General features: G+C 44.0%; 1 protein-coding gene across 1 annotated transcript in view; it reads right to left on the bottom strand.

Annotated features, from left to right (window-relative positions):
- Positions 1-26,530, bottom strand: part of LOC129818278 (dymeclin-like) — a 149,910-nt gene that overhangs the window by 51,930 nt on the left and 71,450 nt on the right. The window contains exon 14 of the mRNA XM_055874023.1: positions 11,165-11,249. Coding sequence (XP_055729998.1) covers positions 11,165-11,249 — 85 coding nt within the window. The remainder of the gene's footprint in view (positions 1-11,164; positions 11,250-26,530) is intronic.

The raw sequence follows: 26,530 nt of genomic DNA, 5'->3' as shown, positions 1-26,530 counted from the left end.
GCTCTCTACCAGTGCGTTCCCGAGCGCACAGTTGGCTGATAAAATAGGTATGCTTGCCGCTGACTTTCGACGCCGATTTGCTGACTTTGAAGCACAAAAAAGCAGGTTGGAACTGCTCGGTAACCCATTTGCTGTTGACGTGGAAAGCTCACCACCAAACCTCCAAATGGAGTTGATTGACCTCCAATGCAATGATGCACTGAGGGCAAAATATGCGGCAGTGGGTGCTGCGGAGTTCGCCCGTTTCCTCCCCGACACAATGCCCCAGCTGCGCATCCAGGCTGCTCAAACGTTGTCTATGTTTGGCAGCACATACCTGTGTGAACAACTGTTTTCTTTGATGAACCTGAACAAAACATCACACAGAAGTCGACTTACTGCTGAACACCTCCACTCAATTCTGAGGATTTCCTCAGCTCAGAGCCTTACCCCGAACATTGATGAACTTGTGGAAAAGATGGGACACCACCAAGTATCACCCTCAACCTCAAACAAGTGAACATTACTGTGCAATCACATATTTAGAGTTTTTACTCAGTTCAAGTTTAAAAGTTAAAGTTTAATATTTGTTTTCACTGCATGTTACTTCTCCTTAAACAAAGTGTTGTTTTTGATTAATAGATTTTTGCACTTTATTTTATTGTATTTCAATCCAATTATATTTTAAAAATATTTCAGTTGAGTGGATGATAGAAAATTGCTATTATTGTTTTTTTCTTTGAAGTAAATTTAGCCCACTTTTGCTAAAATAGAAAATATAGGCTACTGATGGTGCCTTGAATACCGGTTTCTTTCATTTAATGTTCATGTTATGGGGATTTTTATATAAAGGAAATTTGTCTTTTGTGTCTGTTGAAAATTAAAGATTACTGACAGAGCCATAAGAAAATATTGCTTTATTTATCTGATCATATTGGAATATATTTGTTAGGTTTTCAGTAGGTTCAATTAGGTTCACTAGACTATATGCGTCATTTAAAATTTTTTCAATGAACATTCGAACAGTCCGGCCCTCGGCTTGTAGCTAAATTTTTTATTTGGCCCTCCGTCCATTTGACTTTGACACCCCTGCGCTAGCGGAACGTGTGTCCTAGAAAGGTTAATTAAATGTATCGACCAAAGATGACATAATACAACAGCAGTAGTGTCGTACCTGTATACATGATTATATGTACTATTTTTTATAATTACTACTGAAATGAACTGTATTTCAATATCCTCATTGCATTGTACTGTATTTACTGAAATGCTGTACCACTAAACTGTTTTGGCAATATCTACAAAATATATTTCATACCAATAAAGCAATCTGAATTCGAATTTGAGAGCTTGAGAGAGCGAGAAAAAGCGAGGGGGAGAGAAAGTGAGGGAGAGAGAGAACGAAGGGGAAAGAGCGAGCAAAGGGGGAGAGAGGGAGCGAGGGGGAGAGAGAGAGAGGGAGCGAGGGGGAGAGACCGAGAGAGAGCGGGGAAGAGACCGAGAGAGAGCGGGGAAGAGACCGAGAGAGAGCGGGGAAGAGACCGAGAGAGAGCGGGGGAGAATACCGAGAGAGAGCGGGGAAGAGACCGAGAGAGAGCGGGGAAGAGACCGAGAGAGAGCGGGGGAGAATACCGAGAGAGAGCGGGGAAGAGACCGAGAGAGAGCGGGAGAGAGAGCGGGAGAGAGAGCGGGAGAGAGAGCGGGAGAGAGACCGAGAGAGAGACCGAGAGAGAGACCGAGAGAGAGACCGAGAGAGAGACCGAGAGAGAGACCGAGAGAGAGACCGAGAGAGAGAGAGAGAGACCGAGAAAGTGCAGGGAAGAGACCGAGAGAGAGCGGGAGAGAGAGCGAGACCGAGAGAGGGCGAGGGGGGGGGGGGGGGGCGGCGAGGGGGAGAGAGCGAGGGGGAGACCGAGAGAGAGCGGGGGAGAGAGAGAGAGCAAGAGCGAGAGAGCGGGAGAGAGAGGGAGCGAGAGAGAGAGCAAGGGAGAGAGCAAGGGAGAGAGAGAGCAAGGGAGAGAGAGAGAGCAAGGGAGAGAGAGAGAGAACAAAAGAGAGAGAGAGAGCAAAAGAGCGAGAGAGCAAAAGAGCGAGAGAGCAAAAGAGCGAGAGAGAGCAAAAGAGAGAATGCTGTGTGCGTGGGAGGTAAGGAACAAGGGTTGGAGGAGGAGGATTTGGTGGTGGTGAGGAGATGCAAAGACAAAGCTGAGTCCCAAAAGGCACCCTATTCTCTATAAAGTGCACTACTTTTTAATTTACATTTGCCACTCTTTGGTCAAAAGTAGTGTACTAGAAAGGGAACAGGGTGCCATTTGGAACACATAGGTATTAGGGGGAAACGCCCCCACTGAGCTGACAGTGTTTGAGGTCTCTCATCCTCTCTTTTTAATATCCTCCTGCTTTAAGGACAATCCTACATTAAACAAACATTAACTCCCTCTCCCTCGCTCTCTCTCCATAGCCTGGCCGCCATGCCAAATTACATTGTTTCCAGATGCCAGTCAGTCACAAACTCTCTCTCTCCCTACTCCCCTCCTCTCTTTTTCTACACCCCCTTCGGTCTCTCTCGCTGTTCGCTCTCTCTACTCCCCCGTTCCTCCTCCCCATTCATCCTCCCCTCGGGCAGCGGGGAACAAAATTCTGTCAGGGCCAGCTGCTTTATATTACTGCCTTTACATCCACTCTTCTGCTAAACAGACCAGAGAGGAAAAAGAGAGGAGGGAGAGAAGGAGAGAGAAGAGATAGAACGACGAGGGAGACTACAGAAGGACGGAGAGGGAAAGAGTATTCTGTATTGTGACTCGTTAAATATGTTTTGTCCCGCCTCACTTGGCATTGACACCGAGCAGATACTACTGAACAGGAACAGGGATGGGGACAGGGCTAGATACTCTACCCCTCCCTAGCAGAACTGGTCAGTGACTCAATCAGGTCTGCTGCCTGTGGCCAGTGGACAGAAAGCTGTCATATAGACCAATGTCCCTATAGTCCATGACAACAATAACATGTTCATGGCCAGCCAAGCCCACTGTCATTCACAAAGGGACTGAATATGAATACGGGCCAGAAGGCAGAGAAGGATTTCATCAGTGTGGTCCGTCTAGCTCACATGGATTAGAATATATCTAGGTGTCATATGGAGCTCAGTGCTCTGAGCTGCAGTCTAGCCTAATGAGAACATCCACAGCTCTAAGCACACGGGGGAAGGAAAGAGGGAAGCTGTGGAGAAGGAGGGAAGAGAGAGAGAGCTGGTTACCTCGAGGCTACAGAGAGCTGGTAGGCCCATCCACCGAACTACCAGGTGTGAAACACGGAAGGGACTCGGGGAATATGATCATTTGGTATAGAGCAGACCTAACTCACGCTATTAAATTAATCAAAACAGGAAAATGTTACATTTGGCTAGAAATCCAAAAGGAAAGATTCTCAGAGAAAAACATACGTGCTACCTATATCACCCCACTAGAATCCCTATACTTTAATGAAGACAGCTTCTCCATCCTGGAGGGGGAAATCAAATCATTTCCAGGCCCAGGGACATGTACTAGTCTGTGGCGAACTAAATTCCAGAACTGGACAAGAACCTGACACAGCATACAGGGGGACAAACACCTACCTGGAGGTGACAGCATTCCCTCCCCCATACGCCACCCCCCCCCCCCTAGTCACAACTACGACTACATAACCAACAAACTCTTGCAGCTTTGTCACATGCTCAGCATGTACATTAGTCAATGGTAGGCTTTGAGGGGACCCCTATGATTGGTACACCTATAACTCATCTATTGGCAGTAGTATTGTAGATTACATTATCACTGACCTCAACCCAGGGTCTCTCAGAGCGTTCACAGTCAGCCCACTGACACCCCTATCAGACCACAGCAAAAGCACAGTCTACTTGAACAGAGCAATAGTCAAATCAGGAGGCATCAAAGCCAAAGGAACGGAATAATATTAAGTAATGCTATAGATGGAAGGAAAGTAGTCCCCCCCCAAAAAAATAGGCAACAAAAAATTATATTCCTTTTCGACAACTTCCTGGACAAAACATTCCACTGTAATAGTGAAGTGATGCATTTCTTTGTGGGGCCGCACAGCCCTCCATGTGCTCGCCAGAGGTAGCCTGACTGCCATTAGGTACCGAGATGAGATCCTCAGAGCCCTTGTGAGACCATTTGCTGACACATGCACATTTGTGGCCTGCTGGAGGTCATTTTGCAGGGCTCTGGCAGTGCTCCTCCTTGCACAAAGGCGGAGGTAGCGGTCCTGCTGCTGGGTTGTTGGCCTCCTATGGCCTCCTCCACGTCTCCTGATGTACTGGCCTGTCTCCTGGTAGCGCCTCCATGCTCTGGACACTACGCTGACAGACACAGCAAACCTTCTTGCCACAGCTCGCATTGATGTGCCATTCTGGATGAGCTGCACTACCTGAGCCACCTGTGTGGGTTGTAGACTCCGTCTCATGCTACCACTAGAGTGAGAGCACCGCCAGCATTCAAAAGTGACCAAAACATCAGCCAGGAAGCATAGGAACTGAGAAGTGGTCTGTGGTCACCACCTGCAGAATCACTCCTTTATTGGGGGTGTCTTGCTAATTGCCTATAATTTCCACCTTTTGTCTATTCCATTTGCACAACAGCATGTGAAATTTATTGTCAATCAGTGTTGCTTCCTAAGTGGACAGTTTGATTTCACAGAAGTGTGATTGACTTGGAGTTACATTGTGTTGTTTAAGTGTTCCCTTTATTTTTTTGAGCAGTGTATATATAAATATATATGATATATATATATATATATATATATTTATATATATAAAATATATATATATATATATATATCAATGAATTGGCGAGGGCACTAGAACAGTCTGCAGCACCCGGCCTCACCCTACTAGAATCTGAAGTCAAATGTCTGATTTCTGATGATCTGGTGCATCTGTCCCCAAACAAGGAGGGCCTACAGCAGCACCTAGATCTTCTGCACAGATTCTGTCAAACCTGGGCCCTGACAGTAAATCTCAGGAAGATAAAAAATAATGGTGTTCCAAAAAATGACCAGTTGCCAGGACCACAAATAGAAAATCCATCTAGACACCCTTGCCCTAGAGCACACAAAAAAACTATACATACCTTGGCCTAAACATCAGCGCCACAGGTAACTTCCACAAAGCTGTGAACAATCTGAAGGACAAGGTAAGAACGGCCTTCTATGCCATCAAAAGGAACATAAAATCTGACATACCAATTAGTATCTGGCTAAAAATACTTGAATCAGTTATAGAACCCATTGCCCTTTATGGTTGTGAGGTCTGGGTCTGCTCACCAAGCAAGAATTTACAAAATGTGACAAACACCAAATTGAGACTCTGCATGCAGAATTTTGCAAAAAAGATCCTCCATGTACTATGTATAAGACCAAATAATGCATGCAGAGCAGAATTAGACCGAAGGAAGTGATTCCCAAACCTTCCATAATAAAGCCATCACCTACAGAAAAATGAACCTGGAGAAGAGCCCCCTAAACAACCTGGTCCTTGGGCTCTGTTCATAAACACAAACAGCCCCAGGACAGCAACACAATTAGACCCAACCAAAACAGATAGTACAGTGGCATGTAGAGGTTAACCCAGGCCCTGTGTGTCCCTAGGCGCTCTCATTTCTTGACTTCTGTAACCGGAAAAGCCTTGGGTTCATGCATGTTAACATCAGAAGCCTCCTCCCTAAGTTTGTTTTACTCACTGCTTTAGCACACTCCGCCAACCCTGATGTCCTAGCCCTGTCTGAATCCTGGCTTAGGAAGACCACTAAAAATTCGGACATTTCCATCCCCAATTACAACATTTTCCGTCAAGATAGAACTGCTAAAGGGGACGGAGTTACAATCTACTGTAGAGACAGCCTGCAGAGTTCTGTCCTACTATCCAGGTCTGTACCCAAACAATTCCAGCAACTATTTGGAAATAAGTCTCTCACTGTTGCCGCTTGTTATTGACCCCCCTCAGCGCTCAGCTGTGCCCTGGACACCATATGTGAATTGATCGCCCCACATTTATCCTCAGAGCTCGTGCTGTTAGGTGACCTAAACTGGGATATGCTTAACACCCTGACCGTCCTACAATCTAAGCTAGATTCCCTCAATCTCACACAAATGATCAAGGAACCTACCAGGTACAACCCCAAATCCGTAAACATGGGCACCCTCATAGATATCATCCTGACCAACTTTCCCTCTAAATACACCTCTGCTGTCTTCCACCAGGATCTAAGCGATCACTGCCTCATTGCCTGCGTCCGTTATGGGACCGCGGTCAAACGACCACCCCTCATCACTGTCAAACGCTCCATAAAACACTTCTGCGAGCAGGCCTTTCTAATTGACTTGGCCCGGGTATCCTGGAAGGATATTGACCTCATCCCGTCAGTAGAGGATGCCTGGTTGTTCTTCAAAAGTGCCTTCCTCATAATCTTAAATAAGCATGCCCCTTTCAAAAAATGTAGAACTAAGAACAGATATAGCCCTTGGTTCACTCCAGACCTGACTGCCCTTGACCAGCAGAAAAACATCCTGTGGCGTACTGCATTAGCTTCGAATAGTCCCGAGATATGCAACTTTTCAGGGAAGTCAGGAACCAATACACACAGTCAGTTAGGAAAGCAAAGACTAGCTTTTTTAAACAGAAATTTGCATCCTGCAGCACTAATTCCAAAAAGTTGTGGGACACTGTAAAGTCCATGGAGAATAAGAGGACCTCATCTCAGCTGCCCAGTGCACTGAGGCTAGGAAACACTGTCACCACTGATAAATCCACGATAATCGAGAATTTCAATAAGCATTTCTCTACGGCTGGCCACGCTTTCCACCTGGCTACCCCAACCAACAGCTCTGCACCCCCCGCAGCAACTGGCCCAAGCCCCCCCTGATTGTTCTTCACCCAAATCCAGACAGCTGATGTCCTGAAAGAGCAGCATAATCTGGATCCCTACAAATCATCTGGACTAGACAATCTGGACCCTCTCTTCCTAATATTATCCGCCGCCATTGCCGCAACCCCTATTACTAGTCTATTCAACCTCTCGTATCGTCTGAGATTCTTAAAGATTGGAAAACGGCCGCGGTCCTCGCCCTCTTCAAAGGGGGTGACACTCTAGACCCAAACTTTTACAGACCTATATCCATTCTTCCCTGCCTTTCTAAAGTCTCGAAAGCCAAGTGAACAAACAGATCACCGACCATCTCGAATCCCACCGTACCTTCTCCGCTATGCAATCTGGTTTCAGAGCTGGTCACGGGTGCACCTCAGCCACGTTTAAGGTCCTAAACAATATCATAACCGCCATTGATAAAAAACAGTACAGTGCAGCCGTCTTCATCGACCTGGCCAAGGCTTTCGACTGTCAATCACCGTATTCTTATTGGCAGACTCAACAGCCTTGGTTTCTCTAATGACTGCCTCGCCTGGTTCACTAACTACTTCTCAGATAGAGTTCAGTGTGTCAAATCGGAGGGCCTGTTGTCCGGACCTCTGGCAGTCTCTATGGGGGTGCCACAGGGTTAAATTCTCGGACCGACTCTTTTCTCTGTATACATCAATGATGTCGCTCTTGCTGCGGGTGATTCTTTGATCCACCTCTATACAGAAGACACCATTCTGTATACATCTGGCACTTCTTTGGACACTGTGTTAACAAACCTCCAAACGACCTTCCTTGCCATACAACACTCCTTCCGTGGCCTCCAACTGCTCCTAGTGAAACTAAATGCAAGCTCTTCAACCAAGCGCGGCCCGCACCCGCCCGCCCGCCTAGCATCACTACTCTGGAAGGTTTTGACTTAGAATATGTGGACAACTATAAATAAATAGGTGTCTGGCTAGACTGTAAACTCTCCTTCGACTCATATTAAGCATCTCCAACCCCAAATTAAATCTAGAATTGGCTTCCTATTTGGCAACAAAGCCTCCTTCACTCATGCTGCTAAATATACCCTCGTAAAACTGACTATCCTGCCGATCCTTGACTTCGGTGATGTCATTTACAAAATAGCCTCCAACACTCTACTCAGCAAATTGGATGCAGTCTATCACAGTGCCATCCGTTTTGTCACCAAAGCCCCATATACTACCCACCATTGTGACCTGTATGCTCTCGTTGGCTGGTCCTCGCTACATATTCGCCGCCAAACCCACTGGCTCCAGGTCATCTATAAGTCATTGCTAGGTAAAGCTGCGCCTTATCTCAGCTCACTGGTCACCATAGCAACACCCACCCGTAGCACGCGCTCCAGCAGGTATATCTCACTGGTCATCCTCAAAGCCAACACTTCCTTTGGCTGCCTTTCCTTCCAGTTCTCTGCTGCCAAGGACTGGAACGAATTGCAAAAATCACTGAAGTTGGAGACTTATATCTCCCTCACTAACTTCAAGCATCGGCTGTCAGAGCAGCTTACCGATCGGTGTAGCTGTACACAGCCCATCTGTAAATAGCCCATCCAACCTACTACCTACCTCATCCCTACATTTGTTTTTTTCTGCTCTTTTGCACAGCACTATTTCTTCTTGCACATCCTCATCTGCACATCTATCACTCCAGTGTTAATTGCTAAATTGTAATTACTTCACCACTATGGCCTATTTATTGCCTTACCTCCTTACTTAATTCGCACACTGTATACACATTTTCTATTGTGTAACTCTGTGGTGTTGTTTTTGTCGCACTGCTTTGCTTTATCTTGGCCAGGTCGCAGTTGTAAATGAGAACTTGTTCTCAACTGGCCTACCTGGTTAAATAAAGGTGAAAAAAAAATACAAATACCTGACCACTGTGACTGACCCAAATTAAGGAAATCTTTGACTAACTCTGAACGATCGGCTATGAAAAGCCAACTGACATTCACTCCTGAGGTTCTGACCTGTTGCACCCTCGACAACCACTGTGATTATTATTATTTGACCCTGCTGGTCATCTATGAACGTTTGAACATCTTGGCGATGTACTGTTATAATCTCCATCTGGCACAGCCAGAAGAGGACTGGCACCCCTTGGACCTTGAGGGAGGTAATGGAGAGAAAGTCGCTGCAGCCAGTCACCCAGGAGAGGAGGCGGGGGGGAGAAGGGGATGGTGAAGGCTGCAGACTGGGAGGCAGGAAAGCAAGAGACGGAAAGAGGAGAACAGTGGCCTAGCCAGTCTCCTATCACCAGTAACAGGCCAAAGGTAGAGCCACTATCTCCGAGGCCTCCTATCACAACACTATCTACTACTAACAAAGAGAGAGAAGGAGAGATGGTGTGTCCCAGACAATTATAGTGACAGAGGACTGGGGAGAGTGATAAATGGGGTGGGAGAGAACATAAGTGTGAGATGGAGTGAGAAAGCAGTGAATGAGGGGGGGTGGGGGTGGCTGGAGAGGAACGAAGTACTAGGGGCGATTGTTGGGGAAGAAGTAAAGTCAACCCCCCCCATCACCCTCGCTTTTGCCCCTTCTCACCCGTCACGCACGCTCTGGAGTCAACTTTAATTACTGCCACGTGCCACCTCATCCCTTTCATCCCCTCCGCCTCTCTACACCCCCCTTCTCCCCTCTCCCACAGCTAGCTCCCTCCTCAGCCTTCCCTCTTAGCCTCTTCCCCTACCCATTTCTACCCTCTCCCATGAGACCAAGGCCTGCTCCCTCCTCACCCCTTCACTCCCCCGTCAGCCTTTCTCTTCTCCCCCCCTCTACCCTCTGTAAATCGTGTCTGAGCTTGTGGCTCTGCGTCACGGCAGATCAGTCACGAGGCCTGAAGGCAAAGTGGGGCCTGTCACTCTGCCTTTGTCCTGCCTAGTCTCCCCTCACCTCCCATCCTCCCCCCCTGCAACGCAGCACACTACATCACAACACGACTCACACAGCCTGCCTGGCTCTACAGACAACAACACCGCTGTGTGCATATCAGCTTCACATTTTCATAGCTGCTTGTTGTATATATGCATAATATGTATTTATTGCAGTACAAATAGTTGTTATTATTAGGAGCTTTGGTGAATAATTTCCAGTGTATTTGTTTCACAAGGAAAATCAACCAAAAAACCCCCCCTTTTTTTTATTTATTTTTTTTATAAATGTGTGTGCCAAATATGAAGGTATGTGTATTTGTGTTCTGACTTATAAAGACGTTTGTAGGTACTGATTGAGAAGCGCAAACAAATGAAATAATTGTAGGTTGATGAGGTACTCCTGCAGACAGAGGAGGGTTAGTTCTCACCATGTCGACTGGATGTGATGATAACCACCTTTATGTTCAAACTGCAGGATTTCCTTCCTCCTAGCGACTAAATAAAAACCTCTTAACAACATTACTTTGTAACAGAAGGAAACGCTGAGGTCTAGACTGGACATGAGATACGAACACAGAACAAGATCCCTGAGACCGGGATGGAATCTAGTCACAACTTCTTCCATTGAGACCAGGGTCATATTTATCAGACACCAAACATAAACAGGGGGCGGTACCACCTGAACTGGTCCAATAAGAAATGTCTTGTTTTTGTTTTCTGTTGCAAAACATTTGACTTAATATGTTCTGCTATGGTGTGCCCTAATGAACACGACCCCGACCAGTTTATTGTTGGAGCTTGGAGGAGACCTTCCATGACATAATTCACACAGACATATAGCAAACGTGATATAATTGACAAAGACGTATTCAAAGCACAATGTGACGAGGGAGGGTAATGTTTGGGTGAAATGATATCATTGGCCAGAAGTTAATTCAGCATCAACGACTCTAGACATAGCAACGGTATTATCAAGTATATGTGTGTGTGTGTTTTGGAAGGAAAAAGGGCCATAAAGGAGACATCCTAACAAAAGAGAGTGGGGGTGAAGGGTGCTTCCCTTCTGCCTGTGTGTGGGAAGAGCCTAATCACTGACACTCACACACTTCCAGCCACTTCTGGGTCTGTGCGTCTGGGTGTCTAGGTTTTCGTATGGCCTCTGTCTCTTACTGGGTTTGCATCTGTATTCATGTCGCCTGTGTCTTTGTTCCTGTGTGTGGCGGGGGGGGGGGGGGGGGTCAGGCGTCAGGGCCCCCCCAGCCCCAGGCCTGCTCCCTCCCTGCAGACAGAGGAGGCTGAGGTGTGTGTGGCTGATTGCAGTTGACGTGGCTGAAGGTCCAGGGGACCAGGGAAGTAGGGGAACTGTACTCACGTAGTCTGCCCGCCGCAGGCCCCGTACAGACTGGGTAGCCTGCTCCAAAATCTTGTTGTGCTTCTTGGACAGCAGTGCAAACAGGCTGAGGGGGTGAAGAGGGAGAGAGAGAGAGATGAGAGAGGGGAGGAGGGGGTGAAGAGAATGAGGGAGCGAGACAGGGGAGGAGGGGGTGAAGAGAATGAGGGAGCGAGACAGGGGAGGAGGGGGTGAAGAGAATGAGGGAGCGAGACAGTGGAGGAGGGGATGAAGAGAATGAGGGAGCGAGACAGGGGAGGAGGGGGTGTGTGAGAGAGAAGCAACAGCATGAATCAGACTAGCAACAACACCCTCCTCACATCTCACTCAAGAAAGACAGACAGAGACAGCATTACAGAAGAGATCTAACACACAAACACTGTCGTCATGTCTGATGCTGACTGAGGTACGCACTACACATGATGCTGATTGAGGTACGCACTACACATGGGTATTTCTATAAACTAGGGTACCATTGAGGATTTCCTGCGGTGGACAACTTATTTGCTGTTGATAAATTGATAATAATCTGGCAATTCTTTTAATGTCATTACATTAAGATATAACAGGGGAACATAGCTACATTCAATCCAATTCACGAGTTGATTTAAAAACAGATTAAAACCCTTTCTCGTGGTTGGAGTCTTGACAGACATGTCCAAAATCGCTTGACATAAAATAATTTTTCTCTCCTTGCATTTATGGCAGTGTTGTTAGTTATAATACGTTTTAAATCAAATCAAATTGTATTTGTCACATGCGTCGAATACAACAGGCATGATGACTTACGAGCCCCTTAACCAACAACGCAGTTAAGAAAAATAAGTGTTAAGTAAAAATGTTATTAAAGAGCAGCAGTAAAATAACAGTAGCGAAGATATATACAGGGGGTACCGCTACAGAGTCAATGTGCGGGGGCACAGGTTAGTCAAGGTAATTGTGGTAATATGTACATGTAGGTAGAGTTAAAGTGACTATGCAGCAGCGTTAAAGAGGGGGGGGGGGGTGTTAATGCAAATAGTCTGGGTAGCCATTTGATTAGCTGTTCAAGAGTCTTATGGCTTGGGGGTAGAAGCTGTTAAGAAGGCTTTTGGACCTAGACTTGGCGCTCCGGTACAGCTTGCCGTGTGGTAGCAGAGAGAACAGTCTATGACTAGGGTGGCTGGAATCTTTGACAATTTTTAGGGCTTTCCTCTGACACCGCCAGTGATGCACTGGGCCGTGTGCACTACCTCTGTAGTGCCTTGCGGTCAGAGGCCGAGCACTTGCCATACCAGGCAGTGATGTAACCAGCCAGGATGCTCTCGATGGTGCAGGTGTAGAACTTTTTGAGGATTTGAGGACACATGCCAAATCTTTTCAGTTTTCTGATGGGGAATAGGCTTTGTCGAGCCCTCTTCACGACTGTCTTGGTGTGCTTGGACCATGTTAGTTTGTTGGTGATGTGGACACCAAGGAACTTGAAGCTCTCAACCTGCTCTACGACAGCCCCGTCGATGAGAATGGGGGCGTGCTCAGTCCTTCGTTTCCTGTATTGTATTGGGGCGGCAGCATAGCCTAGTGGTTAGAGCGTTGGACTAGTAACCGAAAGGTTGCAAATTCAAATCCCCGAGCAGACGAGGCACAAATCTGTCGTTCTGCCCCTGAACAAGGCAGTTAACCCACTGTTCCTAGGCCGTCATTGAAAATAAGAATTTGTTCTTAACTGACTTGCCTAGTTAAATAAAAGGTCAAATTAAATTAAATTGTGAATGCTGAGCTGTAGTCAATGAATAGCATTCTCATATAGGTGTTCCTTTTGTCCAGGTGGGAAAGGGCAGTGTGGATCTTTTGGGGCGGTATTCAAATCGGAGTGGGTCTAGGGTTTCTAAGATAATGGTGTTGATGTGAGCCATGACCAGCCTTTCAAAGCACTTCATGGCTACAGATGTGAGTGCTACGGGTCGGTAGTCATTGAGGCAGGTTACCTTAGTGTTCTTTGGCACAGGGACTTTGGTGGTCTGCTTGAAACATGTTGGTATTACAGACTCAGTCAGGGACAGGGTTGAAAATGTCAGTGAAGACACTTGCCAGTTGGTCAGCGCATGCTCAGAGTACACGTCTTGGTAATCCGTCTGGCCCTGCGGCCTTGTGAATGTTGACCTGTTTAAAGGTCTTACTCACATCGGCTACGGAGGGCGTGATAACACAGTTATCAAGAACAGCTGATGCTCTCATGCATGCTTCAGTGTTGCTAGCCTCGAAGCGAGCATAGAAGTAATTTAGCTTGTCTGGTAGGGTCGTGTCAATGGGCTGTGCTTCCCTTTGTAGTCTGTAATGGTTTGCAAACCCTGCCACATCCGACGAGCGTCGGAGCCGGTGTAGTATGATTCAATCTTAGTCCTGTCTTGACACTTTGCCTGTTTGATGGTTCGTCGAAGGGCATAGCGGGATTTCTTATAAGCTTCCGTGTTAGAGTCCCGCTCCTTGAAAGCGGCAGCTCTACCCTTTAGCTCAGTGCGGATGTTGCCTGTAATCCATGGCTTCTGGTGGGATGTACGTATGGATGTATGTACGGTCACTGTGGGGACGACGTCACCAATGCACTTATTGATGAAGCCAGTGACTGATGTGGTGTACACCTCAATGCCATCGGAAGAATCCCAGAACATATTCCAGTCTGTGCTAGCAAAACAGTCCTGTAGTTTAGCATATGCATAATCTGACCACTTCTTTATTGATGCTTCCTGCTTTAGTTTTTGCTTGTAAGCAGGACTCGGGAGGATATAATTATGGTCAGATTTGCCAAATGGAGGGCGAGGGAGAGCTTTGTACGCATCTCTGTGTGTGGAGTAAAGGTGGTCTGGAGTTAGTTTTTTCCCCCCTCTGGTTGCACATTTAACACGCTGGTAGAAATGAGGTAAAACGGATTAACTACGTACCATTTCATGTCTCCTTATGTTACGGCGTGAAAACAGCTTTCATGGGCACATGATTGGAAAATTGAATGTTTCTAACCGGAAGAGTCACCTTAACTTGATACTTATAATAAATTACATAGTAGCCTAGTGGGCATATTCACAATGGGGCAATTCAGACTTAGTAGATGTATGCCTTTTTTACGCATTTTGATTTAAGTACTTCTCAATATTTGGTATTCAGACTTACCCTATGCACGTGCGAAATGAGGTTTGCGGGTGTGGCTCCCTTGTGAGCACTTAAAAGATTTAATTAAATCCCGGAAAACACAACCACTGGGTGGACTACCAATTTGATCAGGGATAGTTTCTTCAATTCATTTTTTCTGTTCAATTATCTAAAGCAATCACTTGAAATATTGTGGAGAATGTATTTTGGTAGGCACCACATTAGAATGTAACAACAAGTAACTCAGAAAATCAAATAGGCCTACTGGAATACCTTGAAAATCAGACATTTCCTCAATTTGGTTCTTGAAAAGTCTGAAATTATTGTAGCCGATTTATAAGCTCTCCTGATCCAATATAAATATCCAATAATTTCTTTTCTAATCAGTTTTTGTGACAGATGTAGACACTTTCGTTAACATATTATTTACATAGAAAGTAATAGTAATTTGAATGCCAATGCATAGTGCCATTGGGGAGGCCTATAAAAATTGATTAGTCTTAAAGGGATACTTTGGGATTTTGGCAACGAGGCCCTTTATCTACTTCCCAAGAGTCAGATGAACTTGTGGATATAATTTTTATGCCTCGGTGTCCAGTATGAAGGAAGTTAGAGATCGTTTCGCGAGCCAGCGCTTACTAGCATTTGCGCAATGACTGGAAGTCTATTTGTAACGAAACTACCTGTAACTTCCTTCATACTGGACACAGAGACATAAAAATGGTATGCACGAGTTCATTGCCAGAATCCCGAAGTACCCACATAAAGTGGTAATGCATACTTTTTGCATACTTTTTGGCGAGAGTTTTTGTTCTATAGGCTATAAAAACAATACAATATAAAATGTACATCCTTGAAAATTAGGATTGTGCTTGAAAAAGTAATTAAAAGTCCATGAATTTGACTTGCCAATGTCTGTACGAACCCTGCATTTTGGTTTCCATGTTACACCTGCAATCTTAAAGGATATGGTCGTTACAGTAGGTTGACTTACGGGCCAATTGGCATATATTAACCATTTTGAAATGTTGATCCCAAAGTGACACTTTGGACCCATTATTTATAGAAAGAAAGCAATTTCTCAGTAGCATTATTTAGAAACTACAGATCACTATCTGTGATTGTTTTGTTTGTCTTGTTTGGTTTTTTAATGATTGTACCTAAAGTGTGTGTCAACATGTACATGCAGGGCCCAGCTGTAAAAGTCTGTGTTCCTTGTTGAAATAAAGGTAGAATAATAAGATGAATCCCAAATGACACCCCATAGTGCAGTACTTTTGACCAGAGCCCTAAGGTCTACTAAATACGGGATAGGGGGCCATTTGGGATGCAGTCAGAAGATCCAGCTACGTACATCTCTGGATTCTTCATGTATGGATTCTTTAGATAAGGCTTGTATGACTCATTCAGCTGCAGATTTTGTGGTTTGGCATATGCTTTTCATCCGTCTGTCTACACATTCGCTGTCTTGACAAATCATTCCAAACAGCGTGTCATTCCAAACAGAGGCATCAACATCACAAGGCATGATAACACAAACAACAACGCAACCAGGGGAATGAAAGCAAGGCAAACAAGCCTCACAGATACAAGTGCAGCTAAATATAATAGAAAATAATAGAACAAAGAAAACGTTTGTTGTGTGAAAGATGTAGAGGATCCTGATGGATTGACGTACATAAAAGACATATGCATCCCAAATGGCAACCTATTCCCTATATAGCGTACTACTTTTGACGAGAGCCCATAGAGTTAGTTAGAGGACTTATGGATATAATCCATTGTAGCATAGACAATGCCATTGAGGGCTTCCACCATTTTAAAGTAGTCAACTGGGTGGGGATTCCTATGGGTTGGGCCAATGATCAGAGCCTTCTCTTCTTCAGCTTGTGTTAAATATGGTTTGAACATGTCTAAGTTATATCACTACCATCTAATGGCCACATAAATCAATGACATAAGATTTGGTTCAGGACCCCAACATTGCAGGTTGCGGTAAATCACAAATATTTGCTTTATGCTTTTTTCGATCTACAAAATAAGAAGAAAATTGACCACTTCAAAATGGATAAGGCTTCAATGGGCGCTGACTATGCTGTTACAGACATCATAACGGGATAGATACAAAGGTGAGTCCTCTAACTAACTCTATGCGAGAGCTGTAAAGGCCTGGGTCAAAAGAAGTGCACTATAAAAGGGGATAGGGTGACAGTTGGGACACACACAGAGACTGGTAGTACTAAGAAGTAAACGGCACGATAACAAGGCTGCGTAAGGGATGCTTGAATCTTTAGTACGCAGGCTGGCACGGCAAGGTCGAAACAAACAAACAGGTGAAAATCTTATCTATTCTGAAACAAACCATTCAATAATATTCTTTAGAGTTGCAGACCGTGTTCGCTGTTGACGGAGACTGACTACACATGCAGCTAATACATGTTTGGTACCCAATATCATTCAGACATCAGACTAACGTTACTATTCACATCAGTTTCCTCCAAAATCATCAAATTGATTCTGTGCAACAAAATATGGACGTCAACCAATCCTTGTTCTATTGGTAAACTTATAACAGGGGTGGGCAAACTTTTGGGCTTGATGGCCACATTTAGAAATTCAACGGAGGGACGCAAAGATTTTTTTTTACTGATTTGTTTGTTAAAATCTATTTGAGGGCTAGATAAAGGGCAGTTTAAAAAAAAATATATATATATATAGGTCAATTATAACTTCTACATACATTCTATGTAGTTTCAGAGTGGCCTGGAGTGTATTCTTTTGTTTTTACCAAGCACAGATTCAACTACAAAGACCAGGGAGATTTTCAAGCGCCTCAAAAGGGCAGTGATAGGTATATCGATGGGTAACACTAACAAATCAGACACTGAATCTCTCTTTAAGCATGGTCAAGTTAATAATTATGCTGTAGATGATGTATTAAACCCCCCAGACACAAAGATAGTCATCCTTCTGAACTGAGCTGCAGGACGGGAATTAAACTGCTCTGGGATGTTACCATGAGGGATTGGTCACAGTTACAGAGTTCAATGGCTGTGATGGCAGAAAACTAAGGATGGATCAACAACATTGTAGTGACTCCACAATAATGACTTAAATGACAAAGTGAAACAAATACACAAATATACAGAATACAAATATTCCAAAACATGCATCTTATACTTGACATCGGCAAACACTGGGGAGTTTTTCAAGATAAATAGAAACGGAATGGAGCTAAGCATAGGCAAAATCCTACAGAAAAACCTGCTTCAGTCTGCTTTACGCCAGACAATGGGAAAGGAATTCACCTTTCGGCAAGACAAGAACCTACAACACAAGGCCAAATCTACGCCGGAGTTGCTTACCAAGAAGACTTGAAAGTGGCTGTCTAGCCATGATCCCGAACATCTTGACAGAGCTTGGAGAACTTTGAAAATAATAATGGTCTAATATTGCACAATCCAGTGTCTAAAGCTCTTAAAGCTGCAATATGTAACATGTTTGGGGCGACCCGACCAAATTCACATAGAAATGTGAGTTAAAGATCTCTCATTTTCATTGACAGCAAATCGAAGAAGCGGTAGATCGGATCTATGTGCGCTATTTCCCTGTTCTTAAGTTTTTTACTTTTGGTTTAGTACACCAGCTTCAAACAGCTGAAAATGCAATATTTTGGCTTATTGGAAAGATATTACACAGCGGTTTATATAGTACAATGATTCTCTACACTATGCATTGCTTGTTTTGCACAAACTTAAAATAGGCAAACTGTGAGAATTTATGCAACCAGGAAATGGCAGAGTGATTTCTGCATATTGCACCTTTAAAGAATTACCCAAGAAGACTCAAAGCTGTAGTCGCTGCCAAAAGTGTTTCTAACATGTATTGACTCCGGCAGTGGAATATTTCTACAACAACTATATTTTATTTTATTTATATTAATCCCAAAAATGATTATCTTCCTCTGACAGAGTATTTTGGGTAGATTGTTGACACATTTTTTAAATGCCACTTTTTAACAACAAAATGTGAAGAAATCCAAGAGGTATGAATACTTTTGCAAGGCACTGTACATCAAGTCTCTCAGGGTTGGCCTCCCTAGTGGCGCAGCGGACTAAGGCACTGCATTGTAGTGCTTGAAGCGTCACTACAGACCCGCGTGCGATCACGGCTGTGTGACCTGAGCCGCGACCGGGAAACCCATGACGCGGCGCACAATTGGCCAATACACAAACACTTGACAACATAGGCTACAGACCACACGCCAACGCACACAGACCGAGACACATCCTCTTTCTCTATCATCTTTATAAAACAAGGGGGAACAAAATGAGAGATAAAAAAAAAAAAAAAAAAATACGACGTAGAAAATATTATATCGATAAACGTCAGACTTGAGAAGAAAAACAAATCTGTACAGCTACAGTCATTACTGCACGCAATTTCGAAGCAACCAGCTTCAACTGGCATACCATCGGCGCCCAGTCCACCATTGAATCAAACAACCATTTTTCTCTCGTAACATTCCTTGTAATCTCTCTCTTCTATCTCAGAGTACTCAGCCTGGACCACAGAACATAAATAACGAAATCAATTCAGCCCTAGGCTCCTCATGCAGCACTGAGCTGTCCACCACCAAAAATAGACAGTGTCCCCACCCCCAAATGGCCCCCTATATAGTGCACTACATAAGGCATAAGGTGCCATTTGGGATGCACAGACAGCCTAGCTCGGTCTCTCTCTCTCTATCCCCACTAGAAACAGCAGAGCAGATGGTGGCTGATGCTCAATAACAACAAATAGAGACGAGTAAACAGCCATGAGGAATACACAGGGGAGAGCACCGCCTAATAACACACGGGAGCAGGGAGCCGGGGTAGGAGCAGGGCAGGCACACACACAGACACACATGGGAAAACACACATACGGTGCATTCGGAAACAATTCAGAACCGGTCCCTTTTTCAGCGGTGGCTACGTTACAGCCATATTCTAAAACGTATTAAATTGTTTTCTTTCCTCAATCGACGCACACTAGCTCATATTGACAAAGGAAAACAGGTTTTTAGAAATCTTTGCAAATGTATATAGAGTACCGGTCGAACGCTTGGACACACCTACTCATTCAAGGTTTTTTTTTTTTTTTTTTTTTACTATTTTCTACATTGTAGAATAATAGTGAAGACATCCAAACTATGAAATAACACATATGGAATCATGTAGTAACCAGAAAAGTGTTTAATCAAAATATATTTGGGATTTTAGATTATTTCAAAGTAGCCACACTTTGCCTTGATGACAGCTTTGCACACTCTTGGCATTCTCTCAACCAGCTTCATGAGGTAGTCACCTGGAACGCATTTCAATTAACAGGTGTACCTTGTTAAAAGTTAATTTGTGGAATTTCTTTCCTTTTTAATGCATTTGAGTCAATCAGTTATGTTGTGACAAGGTAAGGGTGGTATACAGAAGATAGCCCTATTTAGTAAAAGACAAAGTCCATATTATGGCAAGAACAGCTCGAATAAGCAAAGAGAAACAACAGTCCATCATTAATTTAAGACATGAAGGGTCAGTCAGTGAAGTGCTTTCTGAAATGGCTGTCAGAAAAGGGGATAAACATCGATCTGGCAACTGTTTCAAAACAGGAGAAGGGTAATATTCTCCCGAGTTTTTACGCCACCGCAAGGACTGCTAAATGAGACTGATATAGAATCAGCAGCATTGCTGGACTGCAGGCAGGCCTACACTGCCACTTAAATGAGCCTCCACTGAGCCGGCCTTGGTGCCTGATGAGAGAAACCGAGTTCCTGAACGCAAACAATGTCTTTGCTGGTATCATAAAACAGCTGAGACGGGAGAGCAGGGACAGAACCAGCCACCACCCAGCTATAACACAGCAGGACCTAAATCCGAAGCCTTGAGCCCCGCCACCCCTAGAGGATTACTGAATAAGGTGTGGTTTGATTGATTGGCCGAAGAGGCAACAAAGGAAATCGCAAACTGAAGCCAGACTCGTTCGTAATAAAAGGGGACACAAATGGATCGAGATAGGCAACACTGAGTTTCAATGAAGGAACCAAGAACCACAAAAATCCAATGGAAAGAGACCGAGAGAATCGTTGTGGCTGCATGTATGAAAACCTAGGGAACGAGCTTTGCTCGATCGCTAGAAAAATCACTAAATTACCTGAACATGCCCCAGCCTTTTATCTACACCCCAGACGAAATCTCTCCGATGACGACAACATGTGGTATACCATAGAACCAATGGGACTCAACACTCTTTCATCGATGCTGCCCCGTCTGTACAAGGTATACCATTTTGTTAAAATAGCTAGGCTGCTATACAGTATAAGAATATAATAAACATGAATAGAATCATTGTCATTTTGCCATTATTGATTGCTCGCTCTCTCTCTAGGAGGCTGGCACATCCCGTAGGTATACCAAACACTGCATCAGGACAACTGCCATCCAGCAGCTCTCCGATGTAGGTCTGGAGGCCAGAGTATGTGAACGGGCACAGGGCTGAACGCTCTCTTAGGAGCTATTGGAAGCCGTCCACGGATAACAGAAGGAGATAACATCCTAACAGCTACGTGCTGTTACGGATAACAGAAGGAGATAAGATCCTAACAGCTACGTGCTGTTACGGATAACAGAAGGAAATAACATCCTAACAGCTACGGGCTGTTACGGATAACAGAAGGAAATAACATCCTAACAGCTACGTGTTGTTATGGATAACAGAAGGAGATAACATCCTAACAGCTACGTGTTGTTACGGATAACAGAAGGAGATAACATCCTAACAGCTACGTGTTGTTACGGATAACAGAAGGAAATAACATCCTAACAGCTACGTGTTGTTACGGATAACAGAAGGAGATAACATCCTAACAGCTACGTGTTGTTACGGATAACAGAAGGAGATAACATCCTAACAGCTACGGGCTGTTACGGATAACAGAAGGAAATAACATCCTAACAGCTACGTGTTGTTACGGATAACAGAAGGAGATAACATCCTAACAGCTACGTGTTGTTACGGATAACAGAAGGAAATAACATCCTAACAGCTACGTGTTGTTACGGATAACAGAAGGAGATAACATCCTAACAGCTACGTGTTGTTACGGATAACAGAAGGAGATAACATCCTAACAGCTACGTGTTGTTACGGATAACAGAAGGAGATAACATCCTAACAGCTACGTGTTGTTACGGATAACAGAAGGAGATAACATCCTAACAGCTACATGTTGTTACGGATAACAGAAGGAGATAACATCCTAACAGCTACGGGCTGTTACGGATAACAGAAGGAAATAACATCCTAACAGCTACGTGTTGTTACGGATAACAGAAGGAGATAACATCCTAACAGCTACGGGCTGTTACGGATAACAGAAGGAGATAACATCCTAACAGCTACGTGCGACAACAAGGCAGTTGTTCCTTAGAAATGGTGGCCAGCTGCACTTGAGACCCCGGCATTAGACAAGTACTTGCACACTGTATGGAAATGTGCATTTCAACGTGTATCACAAATAAATAGCTGCCGATGCTGTGACCATCTGAAAAAAGAGTGTCATTGTGGTCTCTATTCTGATCTGCTGCATCAAAGTCTTTGCTACAATGTTTCAGCGGCGTTTTCAGCCCCATGGACAGCGCCACTACAATGTTTCCATCTGACATAACATTTTCCTATGCATAGACCAGATGTGCACTGTTTTCAGAACCATGGACAGCGTCCCTAGAAACCAACGTTCTGGAACTATCAACCAGCAATTGGGAAGTTTTGCTTTACACAGCAGTCGGTACGAAAATAACTAACGACTAGAGAACGCCTAAAATGTCACTTGACAACCAGTGTTAGTGAATGTAGCAATCATGTTTTTGTTTCAAAATTGATAGTTTGGGAAATAATCGTGATTTTTAATGCAGGTAACCCGCTGTATAAAAGCAATAGTTCACTCGAGGCCTTGTGTTATGACATTTTTATCATGGCTGTGGTGGACTACACCATTCGGCTTCGCCTCGCGGATATGACCACATCCCAGCCATGATAAAAATGTCATAACACACGGCCTCATGTACTATTGCTTAATTGTTGATTCTAAAACATACACACTTGGGTATGTCATATAAAAAACATAGTATTTAATTGGGGCTTTGACATGGCGTGTGTGTTTTTTGTTGGTTCCAAAATATAACAGGCACACTTGGTAAAATGAATGAGATATGGGCATGCTCAGTTTTGTTTTCGTTGTTTCCAAATCATAGACACACTATGTTGGCTTTGACTGAGATCTGGGACTGTTTATTCAGTTAATTTAACGTCTGGGCATGCTCTTTGTCCTCTTTGAAAGCCTAAGGGGAAAAACTGAAGGGGAACAAACATCCTTTGTTATGAGGTCTCTGTGTTTAAAAAAAAAATGGGAGTGGTTGCAGATACGACTTTTCCCGGACCTGTTTTATTCTGGACTAAAGGCCTTGAAGTTTCTGCACATGTGCAGATCACGTTCATGTCCAAGTGTTTATTTACCTCTAATTTACTCACACATTTTTGTGGTCTCCTTCCCTCCACATTTCTCACTGTTAATCGGGAATGATAATTCTTCAGGTTTTACCGGTGAAATGTCCATGCAGCATCTGCATACCAACCATTGGATCTCAATCAGTTTCATGAGTTGAATGATCTTGTAAAGTGAGCAAAGTTTAGAGCAGATGGTGTTAAAACTATAGCATAGTCTACCTGTGTATCTTGCCTAGTGGCGCGCGCTGTTGAATTTGGCCACGAGAGAGAAATTACGTGGTGTTTTTGTCTTGCAGTGACGTTATACTATGCTACTATATTCGGTTTGTTATGTAGAATACTATCATTATTAAAACGAGCCTGAGTAGCCTGTTCTCTACGAGCAGAGACGGTGTAAAGTAGAGAATAAACACATGCCGAGGATGTGATCTGCACACGAGCAGAAGCTTCGGGTCTGAGGGGGAAAAAAAGATCAGGGAAAAGTCTGGTCCACAGCTACGGCCTTTTTATAAAGGTGGTGAGATGGAGAGGGCACACTTTGTTACTAATTGATTGACAGGGCAGGGCACTAGCTGCCATACACTATTGTTTTGGCATCAGTGGCATGGCAACCTGTTCAATTGTTCATGTCTAGTCTAGACACAGCGCCTGGAAGCTGTGTCAGATTGACCTACTGAGACACGTGCACGCTCACCTACACACACACACACACACACACACACACACACACACACACACACACACACACACACACACACACACACACACGCTTTCTCTCTCGCATCAGCAGACTCGGCCACAAAAAAAACATATAACTAGACCAAATGGGAGAGAACCCTAACCCAAATTGTTGCACAAAGAACCTAGCCGGATAAATGCAGTACTGAGCTGAGATGTACACCTGCTCCACATGTCAGCACCATTCATCCGATGCAGGTCACGGAGTCCATTTATCATTGGCTTTATGTTTGGTGATTGAGGTACTGAAAAGTGGATTGAGATGTGATTACCAGTGCTGGCTAAGAGGCCTGGGTCTGAGTCTGTCTGTACGGTAACTAAGATTCTATGGCGTCTTTTGTAGCCATGGTATTAATAACACTGAGAGGCACACCTGGTGATCCCCACCTGCACAAAGACTCTGCCACACTGATTGACTGCAAAACCCTAGTCTACAGCACAGGCAGCAGTGGACAGGCAGCATCCTCAGTGAATTTCATTAAGTTAAAAATAGTTTTAAAAAATATCCTTTTTAGATAAAACTAAACTAAATATATTCACGTCACCAAATAATTGATTAAAACACACTGTTTTGCAATGGAGGTCTACAGTAGCCTCAGCAGCACTCTGTAGGGTAGCAACATGTTGTAGCCTGAGGACAGCTGGCTTCTGGGTACATCTGGGTACATTGACTTCAATACATAACCTAGGAGGCTCATGGTTCTCACCCCCTTCCATAGACTTAACACAGTAATTATAACAACTTCCGGAGGACGTCCCCCAGCCTATTAGAGCTCTTGTAGCATGAACTGATATTTTGTCCACCCAATCAAATGATCAGAGAATGAATCTAGCACTGAAAGCATAAGCTACAGCTAGCTAGCACTGTGGTGCATAACATGTGGTGAGTAGTTGACTCAAAGAGAGAGACAGAAAATAGTTGAACAGTTTTAAACAAATACATTTCTTCCAAAATGGAGAAGCAAGATAGACAGAGATGGTCATTTTTTTCCCTCAATTATGGCTTCACTTACTTAGCTAGCAAATGCAGCTAGCTAGTTTAGCCAACTCAAACACCATGCTCAAACAGAGGGATGCTATGTTAGCTAGCTGGCTAAGACTATCCAACACAACACTGGAACTCTTCCAAGTCAAGGTAAGGTTTTGATTTTACAAATGTATTGCCACCGGGGCCCACCAGTTTAAGTGCTAAATTGTACACTAACGTTACTGCATGATTGTAGCGGGTTTACTAACGCGTTAGTTCTATTAGCTATGTTGACTATGACATTACTTGATATAATATGGTGACAACGATGTAGGTTGTGTGTAGTGGTTATGATATGGATTGGCTTGGAAAGGTTTTTTCGCCTGGTTACACAGCTGATGTGTTGAAGTCCACAAGCGAAGGGAAAGAAAGGTGAGTGGAGAAGATCACATCGATGTGAGAAGGAATACAACGTGGCTGGTATGAAAGTGAACTGTGTTTATGTGTTATCAGGGGTGTATTCATTCCACCGATTCTGTTGAAAAACACTTCTTAAACGGAAGCAAATGGAATTAAATGGCGATAAACAAACCAGAATTTGTCAAATAGAAACTCTTGTTTGCAACTGTTAGACTAATAGTTACACCCTAGATCAGCTAGATGCAGGCAAGAGTGTGCAAGGAGGGATTGAATGACACCTCAACATTTTCTCTCGACCTGTATGCACCTATGTTGTAAACTTTCATTCGTAGGCTAGGTTGTAGCAACCTCGTGATGGGCATAGGAACATTTGAGTATCGTGTAGTAGCCTAAAAATATTGCTGTCACATTGACCTGGGTGAATGGAATATGAATGACAGGCATCCAATATGCTGTAATATAATTTTTCCGCTCACTCATCTTAAATGGCACTAACCGCCACTGACTGACAGACACGGCTTTACATAGAACATGCGTGTGTAGAATGTATCTTTGTCAAAGGTAGTGCACTAGAGAATAGGGGGTAATTTTGGATCCATTCAGCGAGTCCACTATCCGTGAATCATTTCAGCATGCAAAGATTCAATACTGTGCTCGTGCAGCAATCAGCAGGACAGAAAGACAATAGAAACATGTAAAAGAAGCAGGAGGAGTGGGCAGCAAAAGACTAGTAGACTTAGAGTCTGGTTATAACCTGGAAGCATTGGACTTGAGAATGAGCGAGCAAGTAAAGCGCACAAGCTTCTGGGCTAGTGCGTCGCACGCGGTGAACCAGCCAGTGTTTGTGGCAAAAATACAAATTGTCCAGAACATACAAGTATCTCCGCATGTGGAGGCTGGAGCAGCTGAAAGAAAAGGGGAGGAGGAAAAAAAAGGACAAAAAATACATAAAATAATTAGTTTTCTCCAATTTCGTTTAAAAACAAAAATGTCTGGTTTGTGTTTTTGTTTTTTTGTAAAATACTTCAAAGGTGACAAAGGGGTTCAAAAAGAGGCAAAAGAGAAGCCATCACTGATTGTCAGTTTGTTTAATATTATAGCTCAATAGACATCCCAGAATAATAACTGATAATAGCCAAAGGTAATGAAGGATTGGAATTTGTGATTGACTCCAGCAAACTATTCTCACTTGACAGTTCAAGAAAATCTAACATTGACTTTAGCCTTGAGCATGCAGTAAAATCATTGGAATAACTTTCCTTCACGACACTGACTGTTCATGTTGCAGTCCTGTGTCGCCAGGGTTGTGGGTTCGATTCCCATGGGGGGCCAGTAGGAAAAAGCATGAAAATACTTGTACACTCACTACTGTAAGTCGCTCTGAATAAAGGTGTCTGCTAAATGACTAGAATGTAAAAATATAACCAATGCTTTGCCTGAGGCTTGGCGTTCTAGACATACTTCACATGCTCTTATACAACACAGTAGTATTTTCTACTTTGTTTGTGAAATTAGATACATGTGGTGCGGCAGGTAGCCCTGGGCCAGTAACCGAA

This window comes from Salvelinus fontinalis, chromosome 21 (assembly GCF_029448725.1).
Source record: "Salvelinus fontinalis isolate EN_2023a chromosome 21, ASM2944872v1, whole genome shotgun sequence".
NCBI lineage: Eukaryota > Metazoa > Chordata > Actinopteri > Salmoniformes > Salmonidae > Salvelinus > Salvelinus fontinalis.
This window is presented reverse-complemented; position numbering and strand designations above follow the sequence as displayed.